At 24.5% G+C, this 13,132-nt stretch overlaps 3 protein-coding genes across 4 annotated transcripts; 2 read left to right on the forward strand and 1 right to left on the reverse strand.

Annotated features, from left to right (window-relative positions):
- The first annotated feature begins 3,387 nt into the window (after positions 1–3,387).
- Positions 3,388–6,646, forward strand: Ube2g1 (ubiquitin-conjugating enzyme E2G 1 (UBC7 homolog, yeast)). 2 transcript variants are annotated; one of them, NM_001242519.1, is made up of 6 exons: positions 3,388–3,533; positions 4,634–4,736; positions 4,893–4,990; positions 5,080–5,258; positions 5,345–5,467; positions 5,555–6,646. In NM_001242519.1, exons 1-5 carry the CDS (start codon positions 3,488–3,490, stop codon positions 5,423–5,425), a joined length of 507 nt encoding a protein of 168 aa, NP_001229448.1. In that variant the 5' UTR covers positions 3,388–3,487; the 3' UTR covers positions 5,426–5,467; positions 5,555–6,646. The 2 variants fall into 2 exon arrangements, with proteins under 2 accessions (NP_001229448.1, XP_026295134.1); XM_026439349.1 differs by having other exon boundaries at positions 3,388–3,724; positions 5,555–6,495.
- A 1,121-nt stretch (positions 6,647–7,767) lies between these two features.
- Positions 7,768–10,041, forward strand: LOC551949 (ovarian-specific serine/threonine-protein kinase Lok). The gene is made up of 7 exons (XM_624331.6): positions 7,768–7,991; positions 8,132–8,407; positions 8,493–8,749; positions 8,811–9,014; positions 9,090–9,263; positions 9,342–9,506; positions 9,588–10,041. Exons 1-7 carry the CDS (start codon positions 7,844–7,846, stop codon positions 9,804–9,806), a joined length of 1,443 nt encoding a protein of 480 aa, XP_624334.2. The 5' UTR covers positions 7,768–7,843; the 3' UTR covers positions 9,807–10,041.
- A 329-nt stretch (positions 10,042–10,370) lies between these two features.
- On the reverse strand, positions 10,371–12,708 carry LOC551917 (succinate dehydrogenase [ubiquinone] iron-sulfur subunit-like). Its single transcript, XM_026439392.1, has 5 exons — positions 12,279–12,708; positions 11,657–11,916; positions 11,170–11,467; positions 10,934–11,056; positions 10,371–10,825 (listed from the first exon to the last, which is right to left on the reverse strand). Exons 1-5 carry the CDS (start codon positions 12,483–12,485, stop codon positions 10,688–10,690), a joined length of 1,026 nt encoding a protein of 341 aa, XP_026295177.1. The 5' UTR covers positions 12,486–12,708; the 3' UTR covers positions 10,371–10,687.
- Positions 12,709–13,132: the final 424 nt, after the last annotated feature.

Raw genomic sequence — 13,132 nt, forward strand, 5'->3', positions numbered from 1 at the left:
ATTAAAAAAAAAAAAAAAAAAGGATCGAATCCTCCATATTCGTATCTCTGATATTTTAATTTGTTATTTATTTATTGTTCGATGACGCGATTATAAAAATTTCTAAAAAGATATAAAAATCAGTCTCGATAAATTAGACGAATTTCGAAGCTTTTGAAAATCGTTCAATTCGATTTTAACAATGATATCGTCAATGAGTATAAAGTCAATTATATTTATTCAAAATATTCTCGAATTAATAATAAAACGAGTTTATATACGATAAAACGGATTCTCCGAGCTTTTCTAGTGTTAAATTTATTCGTCATTGATATAAATATCGAATATAATAAATAATAGAAGAAATTTATTTAACGAGAACGATTACGATCAAAGCGAAGGATTGAATCGATTTCCTTTTCTCTACGACGGTCAACGCGCGTCAACGCTGCTTGTTGTACGCGCGTCACTCGTTTCAATATTTTTCACTGAATTTCAAAGGACACCGAGTAAAATGAAAATAATCAAAAATAACTGGTTCGTCGATTGCTCAAACTGGAGAATTACTAAACAACTGAAACTAACTTTAAATCAAAATTAAGACGAAGAGGATAGTGAGATTCAAGGAGAAAGAGAGAAAGAAAATGATTTTACGCTGATACAAAATATTCGGGTTTAACGAATCGGTGGGATTTGCTTCTGCCGTCCTCCCGTATAACAGCGAATCCTGCACAAAATTACACAACCTGATGTGAATTCGAAACGTAACTTTCACGTGATTTTTCACGATTTCCTATAAACACAATAATTGCTTAATCGTTTAATATTCAACGGTGACAAATAAGGTGATCGGGAGATTAAAAATTTCGTCGGTAATAAAAACGTCGAGAAACATCCGTAAGAAGAGGAACAGCGCGTGGTTGATAAAAAGTTTTCTATATTACCCTTTGTACATAATATTAAACGTTGTACGATATTAATACTGGAAAAAAAAAAAAAAGAAACAAAAAAAAAAAAGAAGTTAACGTTTAATGTTAGAAAAGTATTATTAAAAAACATTAGAATTTCTATTTTCACTCTCGATCGATTTTGTCCAAATAAAAATTCATTCACATCTTTAAAGCGTGAATTTGCAATTCAAATTCGTGAGACGAGAAATATCGGATATTCGTTCAAAACTTTTCGTATACACAACAATCATGGTATCCTAACGCTCTGAGAAGAAGAAAAAAAAATAGATATGTGCTCCTTCTAGAAGTTTTGTATAGCGATCCGTTTTACAAATGTATATCTTTGTACAGAAATAGTCCGATAATTTTTATTGGGGAAAAAAAAAAAAACAAATTAAAACGAGGAACTTTGTTAATTTTCTGCCTTATTATATTTTATAGATATATATATATGTATATGCTTATTTTGTAATATGGAATTTTATTCATTTAGAACAAATTGATGACAAATTAATGACGGATAATTAATATCAATTTGACGAATAAATAAAATTTCTAATATATATATATATATATAGAGTTAAAAGAAAAACTGTTTTATTTCTTTTCCTTGTTTTACATTTGTTAAATTTCTAATTATAATTTATATGAAAGAATTGTAAAGAATGAAATTTTGTGAAAGAATTTGATCAATGTATATGAAACAATCAAACTCTTGGAAGAGGCAGAAACATCAATAAACTAATTAACTAATCAAATTTAAATTTATTACTTGAATTTGCTTTTTAATTTGACCCTTTACTTGATTTTAAAACGAAAATTTTTACATTTTTACGAAGAAAAAATTTTAAAGATACCAATCTTATTGGATTAAACATAAATATAATTTTTTAAATATATATCAAGCACATTATACTTAAATTTTATTATTTTAAGAAAATGATATGATAGTAAAAATAATAATATTGCTTGTAATATAATCTTTTTTTTTAATTTTGTATGAAAATAACAATGAAAGATAAAAACTTATATAAAAAAATCAATAGAAACGAATAAAAAAGAGAAACAAAAAGAAAGAAAACAACAAAATTTCAAAAATATAAATTTGTCATATAATAAATATCCAATTACTATTTTGTAAATTATAAAATATATGGAGAAATTGCTAAATATTGTACATCTATATAATCATTTGTTGGATAATCTTATATTATCAAATAATAAAATAGAAAAGATTCAAAATCAAAATCTTAATTTTCTTTTTCAAACTAATTTGATTTTTTCTTTATAAAAATATACCTTTTTCTTATCTGATATATTCATTTGTCTAAAATTTGCGATAGAAATAAATAACTCGTTAATTGTAAAATCAAAAAAACAAAAATACTTAAAACTTAAAAATAAATTATTAAATAACGATATATTAATTAGATAAAAATATTTATACAAACAATGAAAAAATATCTATAAAAATATCACATAATAAATAGATCACACACACTTCAAAGAAAATTACGTCTAATCGCTACGACTGTCAACAGCACAATGATTTCCCGCGTTCCTATTCGTCAATTGAATCACAAAGAGAGGGGATTTGCCCGGCAACAAGTCTGAACGTATCAAGTGTAATATAAAACCGCCAATTTTGTGGAAAGGTAATATTATAAGAAATATTTTTAGCCTTAATCAAAACAAATATAAAAATAATACACACAATAAAAATGAACACAAATAAACACATTTAAATAATAGTTAATAATATAGATTATTGTACATGAAATAAAAAATTGATCATTTATTTTATAAATAAAATTATTATTCAATATTAACTTCAATGATTAATATATATTTTAATCAAATTTAAAATTGTAAGATATTTATTATAAATTATGAGATATTTTGTTATATACTTTTATTCATGATTTCACATTAAAATTTCATTTTAATTCTAAATCTAATATTAATGTTACAATCTTGTTTTATACTGAATCGGTAACGTTGCGAATGACATTAAAATGATAAAAGGGTTCTAAGCCTTTATAAACCCTCTAAGAAATGAAATAAAAAATATATTAAATTATCTTGTATTATATATATCCTTTGATTAATCTCTATTTATATTTTTATAAATTTAATTTAATTTATCATACAAAAAAGAATTAATTATTTTCCATAATTTAACATAAATTAAAATAATTATAGAATAATAATAAAAATAAATAAGATCGTAAAAAGTTATCTTTAATTTAATAATAAAAATATTTCATAATATTAATAATTGATAATATTTTCAATATTTTTATAAATATTTTATTATCTTTTAAATAATATAAATTACTTATCGATAGCAAGAAATGCCAGTGATCTGTAATATTTGCAAAATATCCAACAGAGAGCGTAAATGTTTGATCAGACCGGCGCATAGGAAAGACGGAAGAACATATGTTTAAGCAGTAACGCATGCGCAATCACTGCTTCCGCGACGTACCTAGCCATCTTTCCAGTCAAGCAAAAGTGATTGTTTTCAGCTTTAGTCTTATTTAACGGAACTTTTATTAATGTCAGAGCCACAGTCCGCGCTTCTACTACGAAAACAATTAGCAGGTATCCAGCAAAAGCAGTTTAAGTGCTAAGTGTGATCCGTGTCTTAAATTCGAGCTCAACGAAAAGCCGGAACCGTTCTCGTACTCTAAACTCGTGCGATCTCGTCATCGTTGTGTTCTGACCCTCGAGAATGGCTTTGTGAACATTTTTTCTGCTGATATCTCAGTTTCTCAAAACTTCTGTAATCTTATGTGAGCACCAATTGAGCCTTCCGTAATCTCTCTGATGGCCCTGCGCCTGATTAGGGCGTGAAAATCAATACGGCTACGGAACCGTAGTGTGCCTCCCATGAATAAGTTTAACCTAGCATTTAATATTGAGTTCGCTTATAATCCTAGCTGAGTCCAATTTAAATTGTCTTGTGAATAATTTTCATGCACAGCGAAGGCCGTTTTCGCTGTTACCGAAAATAATTGCAGGCAATGTTATTTATAGCATTTCGCGCGTCACCGAATACAACGCGGTTTAGACTAAAAAAAAGATAGAGAAAACCATGCCGTGCAACGACCACTGAAGGTCAATCTTCTTCGAACCATAACTTCTGTATTACTTCTGACGCCACAATGAAACATTGAAATGTTTTAAAATTTATTTTTATAATTTATTGCTCTTTGTTTTTCATCCAAGCTTTGTGATTGAATTTTGTATGAAATATCATGTCACTTTTGAGTTATTAATTCATAGCTATTTGACGGTTATTTAATATGTTTCAATTTGACCTAACCTATACACGTTGAAAAACAAAAGCATTTTTTTTCACTTTATTGAACTAATATATGATTTTATGTTAATAGTTTTCTTTCCATGTTATTTCATTCTTATTAATCAAACTATGATTAATCATATATATATATTTTTAAACGGTTCTGTGCTTTTTCATTCGAGCATATTCTAAATATTGCTATTATTTTTTGTATTTTTTGTATTTTATATAATTATAATTGTATATTTATTTAAATTTGATATGAAAATAATTTAAAATATATATTTGAAGTATATATTTGAAATATATATCATTAACAAATAATATTTCTAAAGCTCATTTGCTATAAGAAGTTATATAAAAAAGTTTCATTCAAATTCTCTTTTTTTTTCTATAGAATTAAATAAAAACCCAGTAGAAGGGTTTTCAGCAGGCCTCATAGATGACAATGACATATATCAGTGGGAAGTGCTCATTATTGGACCTCCAGATACATTATAGTAAGTAAATCATATTGTTTTGTTTATTATATAATATTTTATATGTATATATAGATATAATATCATTACTTATTATACATATTTATATCATTACTTATTGTACATACTTATTATATATTATTATATATATTTCTATAAATACTTTTTGCATTTTAGTGAAGGTGGGTTTTTCAAAGCACACTTACAGTTTCCAAAAGAGTATCCACTTAGGCCACCAAGAATGAAATTTATAACAGAAATATGGCATCCAAACAGTAAGTTTTTTTAAAAACTTCTACATGTGTATATATATGTATATATACATGTATATATGAAAAATTATGGCAATATGTCATATTTATAGTCGAGAAGAATGGCAATGTATGCATATCGATTTTGCACGAACCTGGAGATGATAAATGGGGTTATGAAAAAGCATCAGAACGGTGGTTACCAGTTCACACAGTTGAGACTATCTTGATAAGTGTTATTAGTATGCTCGCAGATCCTAATGATGAAAGTCCTGCTAATGTGGATGCTGCCGTAAATAATATTCTATCTTATAAATATTTATTGTATTTATATATTGTCAATTATTTATTTTTTTAATCTTAATTGATATATTATAGAAAGAGTGGAGGGAAAGTTATGCAGAATTCAAAAGAAAGGTGGCGAGGTGTGTCAGAAAAAGCCAAGAGGAGTGTTTGTAGGAGATGAACAATTATTCAAATGGAAAGACTTATTTAATTCCGGTATGTTTTGTGCGATATGTTTTGTAATAATTATGTAAATAATTTTAATAATATATTTAGATAAATTTTTTCTTTATATCTCTATAGGGAAGCCGTAAGCACTGTAAGAAAGAAACCGATGCTCAGCATTAAGCTAATGGATAACAGTGCCACTAAAAACGGATATAGCCTGACCCATTCTTAAGCAGAAAAAGGGAGGCAGAGTATGTGTGACAATAAAAGATAAAATCACACATCTCTATGAAGTTTATACCACCGCCACTGACGTACCATCCATTGATACGAAGAACATAAGGGAAATACATGCAGCTCACCTTTTACATAATAAACAACTAAAAAACTAATTTACACATATACATAATACAAAAAAAATTATCTGTACGATTATTATCTTAATATTGATAGTTATAAACTTAACTTCCCTGTTCCTCCTGCTCAAGAGTTAGCCCTCACCCCTTTACACCTAAAAGCCTGTAATTTAAAATGTTTACGTTTATTATTGAATAATAATTCCTTAGTGGCGTTTCGTATTTTCTTACTTTCGTAAATATACATAAATAAATTTTTGTAAAGTCAAATACACGGTATATATATGCTACAGTCGTTAAATGTAATGCCAGTAAAAAATGGAAACGAAATATATGTGAATCAATTGTGACACTGCGGCAAACATAATGTCGATTAAACTGTACAATCGCGGCTATGTAAAGAGATGAAATTTCCGTTGAACCGTAAGTTGCCAAAATAACGAATTCTAATTAAAGTGATAATAATGCTAATAACAATATTATTATTAGAAATAATATCATTAATTACAAATAGTAAACTTAACGTAAAAATTTCGTACATAACTACAAAAACTTTGTACGCATTTTAACCAGTGCCAGTTTATGAAGTGATTATTAAAAAAAAAATTCTATCTTTTTAATTATATTTAAACTTGCGGTTCGAAGTCATAGATACATTCAAATTTTTTATCCGACTACATATAATTTCATACTGTCAATTAAATTCTACAATATGGAAAATGTCTATTACATTGAACCTGTATTCTATTTATGTTATTTAGTACGAAAAGAATTTTTTTTTTTATTACTTATTAATGAAACAAATTAATTCTTTTTTATACTGTGATTAATTATCTGCCGATATAATAAATAATATCTTATTTTAAATGAATTAGAAGATAAGATTTTAAATGAAATTATTTTAATTTTATAGATTATCCTTCTTTTTATAAATAATTTTTTGTTCGTTTTTTTTTTAAATTGCGTTTAACACATTATATATTATTCTTTATATATTGTTTTTACATATTATTGCTTGGTATATTGGGTTTTAGGTATCAAAAAATTGATAAATATTTATATGTATTGTATACTTAAACAGTAAAGCAATGAATTTTATAATTTTAATGATAAAAATAATTGATATAGAATATAAATATATTAAAATTAATCAATTATATACTTTTTTTAATAATATAAATTTATATTATTCAATTGTTAGAAAACCGTTAATATATCTAATATTTCATTTCGATATGCATATATTTACGTGTACACAATATTTATTGAAAAAGGTTAATTCGAATAATTGAAAATAATTCACCAACGAAATATGTAATTATAATAAAATTTTTTATTTAGATTTATATAATAAATTAAAATTGTTATGATAAAAAATGGATAAAAATATGTACTAAAATAATATATTGTCTGTGATAATATTAAAATATATTAAATTTAATTGGAAACAGAGATTTATAGGAAATGTTTATAAATTAAATTCAACAATGCAACATAAAGAATTCAAATTTTCTTTTACTGTGCATAGTTCAGAAGTTTGTCTCCAAGACGGATAAGGACAAGAAGAGTTTTCCCCTCCTTTAATCACTAACACACAGTCCTATATAATTTTATTTGTAGATGTGATACTTTAAACTATTGTGTGTGCTTATTTGTGCGATTTCGTTGGCTCTGTAAGAAATAACCAATCAGACTGATATTCCTTCTAGGAACTAAATTCCTAAACTTTGTATTCTGTACAGTAACCATGCTTTAGGTTCTTACAATGTTTTTCGGAGTTCTAGTTTCATGTTTTTGTTTACATTATGAGTTACATGTGTATAATAACAAGTACAATAATAATAATTTAACGTCGTATTTTCATACAATTCTTAAAAATATATAAAAATAAATATTTCGATTTAAGTTAAAATTATTATATAAACTTAAAATATTTATACTTTATAAAAAAAATTAAACAATAATGTTATGATTAATATTATTTATGTTTTATTTCTGTTTTTTTCTATCAAAAAATTTGACATAGCACATTTTTTTTGGTTTCTATTAAACCAAATAATTTGTAATTATGAACGATGAACAAATTGTTTTAACATTACCTCCTACTCAAGATGCAGAATCAATATGTTTTACTCAATCACAAGAATTATTACAAGAAAAACCTGTGATTGTATGGGGTAGATTATGTCCAAGTAAATTACCTTTTAGAACAATGGGTATGAATATATGTCTTTTAATTATTTATTAATAATTTAGTATTATGCATTATATTATATATTACTCATGTTATTAATTTGAATTTATAAACATAATTTACTAAAATGTTGATATTAAGTAAAAATAATTATTTTTATAGAAATGACCAAAGATGTATATACACTTGGTCGCTCACAAAACTGTGATATTTGTATAACTAATAATGAATTAAAACCAAAGTGGCTTAGTGTAATGAGTAAGATACATTTCAAGATAACTAGAGAATTTATTGATGATAATACCAATGATGCCATAGTATATTTAGAAGACTTAAGCCAAAATGGAACTTTTGTTAATGGAAAAAAAGTAGGACGTGGGAATAAAGTAATTCTTGAAAGCAATGACAAAATAGCTTTAGCACAACCTATAGTTATTGGTAAATATTTTATATTTTGTAATAAATATAAGCAAATATAAATTTTCTACATAAGCTTTATGTTTTATTTATAATATTATTACAGTTTATGTCTTCATGAGTACAACAGCTTTTGAAAGTAATAATTTGCCACCTGAACTCAAAAATAAATATACAGTATCACGTAAATTAGGATCTGGAGCATGTGGAGAGGTGAAAATGATATTTAATAAAGTTGGTTGTAAAAAATTTGCCTTGAAAACTATTATGAAATTAGGTGGTACAACAAATGGACAAAAACATCCATTAAATGATCCTGAAAAAATTATGAATGAAGTTAAAATTTTGAAAGCTCTAAAACATGTAAGTTAATATATAAATTATTAAAATTGTGTAATATATTAATATATTTTCTATTCTTTAGCCTTGTATAATTCGAATGGAAGAAATTGTGGATACCCCAAAAGCAGTATATATAGTTTTAGAATTAATGGAAGGGGGTGAACTTTTCGAAAGAATAAAAAGTAGAGGAAGATTATCAGAAAAATATGCAAAATTAATCTTTTATCAGGTTGTATTAGCTGTTAGTTACCTTCATGACTGTGGTATAACTCATAGAGATTTAAAGGTATTTATATTTTTTAAATATTTTTGTAAAATATTTAATTCAAAATATAAATGAATATTATTTTTATATTAATAGCCAGAAAATATATTATTAGCTAGTAATTCAGATATTACATTAGCAAAAGTATCAGATTTTGGTTTATCAAAATTAGTTGATGCTCAAACTATGATGAAAACATTTTGTGGAACTCCTATGTATGTTGCACCTGAAATATTATCTACTATTGGACGAGGTTCTTATACAAATCAAGTATGTTTATCTGCATAAAAATACATATAGTAAATATAAAATAAATCTATATACTATTCATATTTATGAATTTATCAGGTTGATGTGTGGAGTTTGGGAGTAATATTATATGCTTGTTTAAGTGGTTCAGTTCCTTTTAATTGTCAAGATAAAAATATTAGTTTACAAGATCAAATAAAAAAAGGACAATATAGCTTTCCTGCTTCAAAATTTGGACATATAACAAGTAAAGCTATAGATTTGGTACAGTATTATTTAATAAAATTATTGAATTAAATTATATAAATAAAAATATTTGTATTTTCTAATAATATGATATTTTAGATCAAACGAATGATGACAGTTAATCCAAAGAAAAGGATTACAATCAAACAAGTTTTGTTACATCCTTGGTTACAAGACCGTGAACTTCGAGAAAGTATTGACATGATATTATCAAAAGAAAATGATGAAAATATACCACCTGAAAGTATTACTTCTAATATTCAATGTAAAAATGAACAGTATCACAATTTGATCAAAAGAGCAAGATTAGAAATATAGTTAATAATATATAACTTAGGTAATATATAAATACTCTTTTAAAATTGTTTATTAAATTTATTTTCGTTATATGAAAAGGTTTGCATTACATACATTTTGATCTAATATTATTTTGAAAATCATTGAAATCTATTTGTTACAAATTAAATATTTATAATGTAAATCGATTAATTAAATAATGTCCATTAGATTAATCAGTCTAAGTTTAGACATCATAAAAGTTCAATCTAATTATTCATTGAGTTAACAAAAAAGACAATTAAAGTAATTATTAATTAAAGTAAATTAATACTTTAAATTAATTATTTCATTTTACTTTAATAGTATCATTTCAATAATTATTGAATTTCTAATCTATTATGAATCTGTTGTAAATGAAACAGTATTAATATAAACTGAATAATTTAATATTTAAAATTTAAGTTTAAACATATTACAAGAATTCAATTTAATTTTTCATTGAATTAACAAGGAAAATAAATTAAAGTACAATATAAATTAAACATTAAATTAATTTAATCTTCATAAGTATACATATAAGTATAATATAAATAAAATTAAAAATATAAAGAAAACTAAGTAAGTGATATGAAACTATGTAACTGATATGTACAAAATATTTTATATTTTTGTGTGTTGTGTGTTTTGTAATGATTATTAAAAATTCGTTGTCTTTGTGCCAATTTTTGCTAAAATTTTCGTATATGTTAATATAACTAATTTTTTTTCAATATATTGCGAAAACTAAAACTTAATCATTTTTTTCATTTCATCAAAAAAAAAAATAAACTCTTGTATATAATAAGAAAATGTAATTTATATACAATTACAAATCGTATAAAGATGTAATGTTTTATTGATCACGTTTTTTTCATTTTTCTCTATTCCTCTCTACATGGATACTCTTCTTCGCCTCGACATGGATTTGGAATTGGAGTTTCTATATCTGGCCGATCTTTTTTAGCAAGTCCCGCTAACAATCGTTTTATTTGAGCTACTGCTTTTCCAGGATTCAAACCCTTTAAAAGATATTTATATAATAATATAGAAATAAATTATTAAAAATGATCTAATTTTTTATTTTTTTTTTTAAATTTTATCGAATCATAAACTTAAATATTTCATACCTTCGGACAAGTTTTTGTGCAATTAAAAATAGTATGACATCGATATACCGAGTAATAATCACGTAATTTAGTAAGTCTTTCTTTGTGCCCCATATCACGTGAATCTATTATCCATCTATAAGCCTACATGGATAAGAAAATTAAGATTAAATTTAAAATTTATTAAAATTTTATTTCCTATTTATAAAATTATTTTTTCTACAAACGATCAAATTTTTTTTTATATATATATATACCTGCAAAAGAGTTGATGGACCTAAAAATTTATCACCGAGCCACCAATACGGTGGACAAGCAAAAGTACAACATCCGCATAAAATACACTCATATAAACCATTAAGTTTATCTCTATCCCTTGGACTCTGTAGGATTTGCCGTAAACCGACATAATTATCTTCTCCAGTTCGTTTTAAAAATGGTTCAATATTTTTATATTGTTTCAAATATTGTTCCAAATCCGTTACTAAATCTCTAATTACGTACGAGTGTGGTAAAGGATAAATAACTATGGGTTTTGATGATTCCAGTGCTTTTCTAAAAAAAAAAAAAAAAAAAAGAAAAGAAAAGAAAAAATAAGATTCTATACAATTTTATAATAATAAAAATATTAAATTTTACAATTTACTCGTACAAGAAAGAATAAATAATCGAGCAAAATTAAATCTATAATATATTTATATCATCATTATGAAACAACAAAAAAAAATATTTTTCCCGCATTACGTGATGCAAGCCAAGTTATTGACACCATTTATATTCATTGCACAACATCCACAAATTCCCTCACGACAGGATTTTCGATAGGATAACGTGGGATCATATTCTGCTTTTATTAATGCCAATACATCTAATACCATTGTACCAGTGCATTTATTTAAATCCACACTAAATTGTTGCATATATGGTTTTACATTTGGCTTTTCTGGATTCCAACGATACACCCGAATAGTTTGTAATCTTGGTTTTATATCTATTTTTCGTTCCTAAAAATTAATCAAACCAAGTCATTTAAATTGCTTATATTTATTTTTTAAAAATGAGAATTAGAACAATTTATATCTAATACTATATTGAATTTTATATATTTTATATATATATATATATATATATATATATATATATATATATATATATATATATGTATATATTAATATATACATATAAATAATGTAACTTATAAAATTTTATCATTTTTAAAAATAAAATATTACAATTGAATTTATATATAGAATCGATAAGATGAAAAGAAAGACGAAATATGTTATAACATATAAGGAAACGAAGAGAGCTTTTGATAATAAGTATAAGTTTCTTTAATATAACTGTAACATTTATGGCTGCTAACTTCTGGAGGTGTTTTGCATTCTTTCACAATAGCAATTTCGGTGGTCACAAGTTTATCTTCCTCAGATGGTGGCTTTTCTGCCTTTTTTGTACTGGACAGAAATCTATGGCTTCGAAAACGGTTATTTTGACATTTGTATCGACGAAGAGATGCAATTGTACAAGACCAAAATTGGCTCGCATTACTGATAGTATTAAAGTTGAACATAATTCTAAAAGTTTTATGAGAAATCTTTTATAAGTGCCACCTGAGATTCTATGAAGGCATATTTCGTTTTTCTAATCTTTCGATCATTTTGTTTTGTAGTGACTGTATAATTCTTAGATAAAAGAGAAACAAAATATCATCATTTGAAATAACTTCATAGTTATTCTCAATAATTTTTTCTTAAAAAATGAAAATATCGTATAATTTATATGCTAATATATATTTGATGAGAAAATAAATAATAATATGTTTTGAGAATAATGTTTTAATTTATGATTAAATAAACATACGTGTAAAAATGTATGTATATAAGTATACAATCATAATTCACAATTATTTGTTAAAACAAATGATAACATTTTAGTACATACTATCCTAAAAGTAAAAATATTTCCATTCCTTAATATAAATTTCATTCGTTCCAAAAATTTAAATTACTTACTTAATATGGAAATTTGACATTAATATTTGTTTTCCAATAATAACAATATTTCATACTTATCTTTTTTTTTTAAAGTTTATAATTTATTTAATATACTTATTCATTATTAATATAAATTTATACATTTAACATTTTTTTTTAAATTTAAAATAAAGATTTTTATCAATAAAATAAAAAAAATAAAAAAAAAAGGAAACAAAAAATT

The sequence above is a fragment of the Apis mellifera genome, linkage group LG3, assembly GCF_003254395.2.
Source record: "Apis mellifera strain DH4 linkage group LG3, Amel_HAv3.1, whole genome shotgun sequence".
Taxonomy (NCBI): Eukaryota; Metazoa; Arthropoda; class Insecta; order Hymenoptera; family Apidae; genus Apis; species Apis mellifera.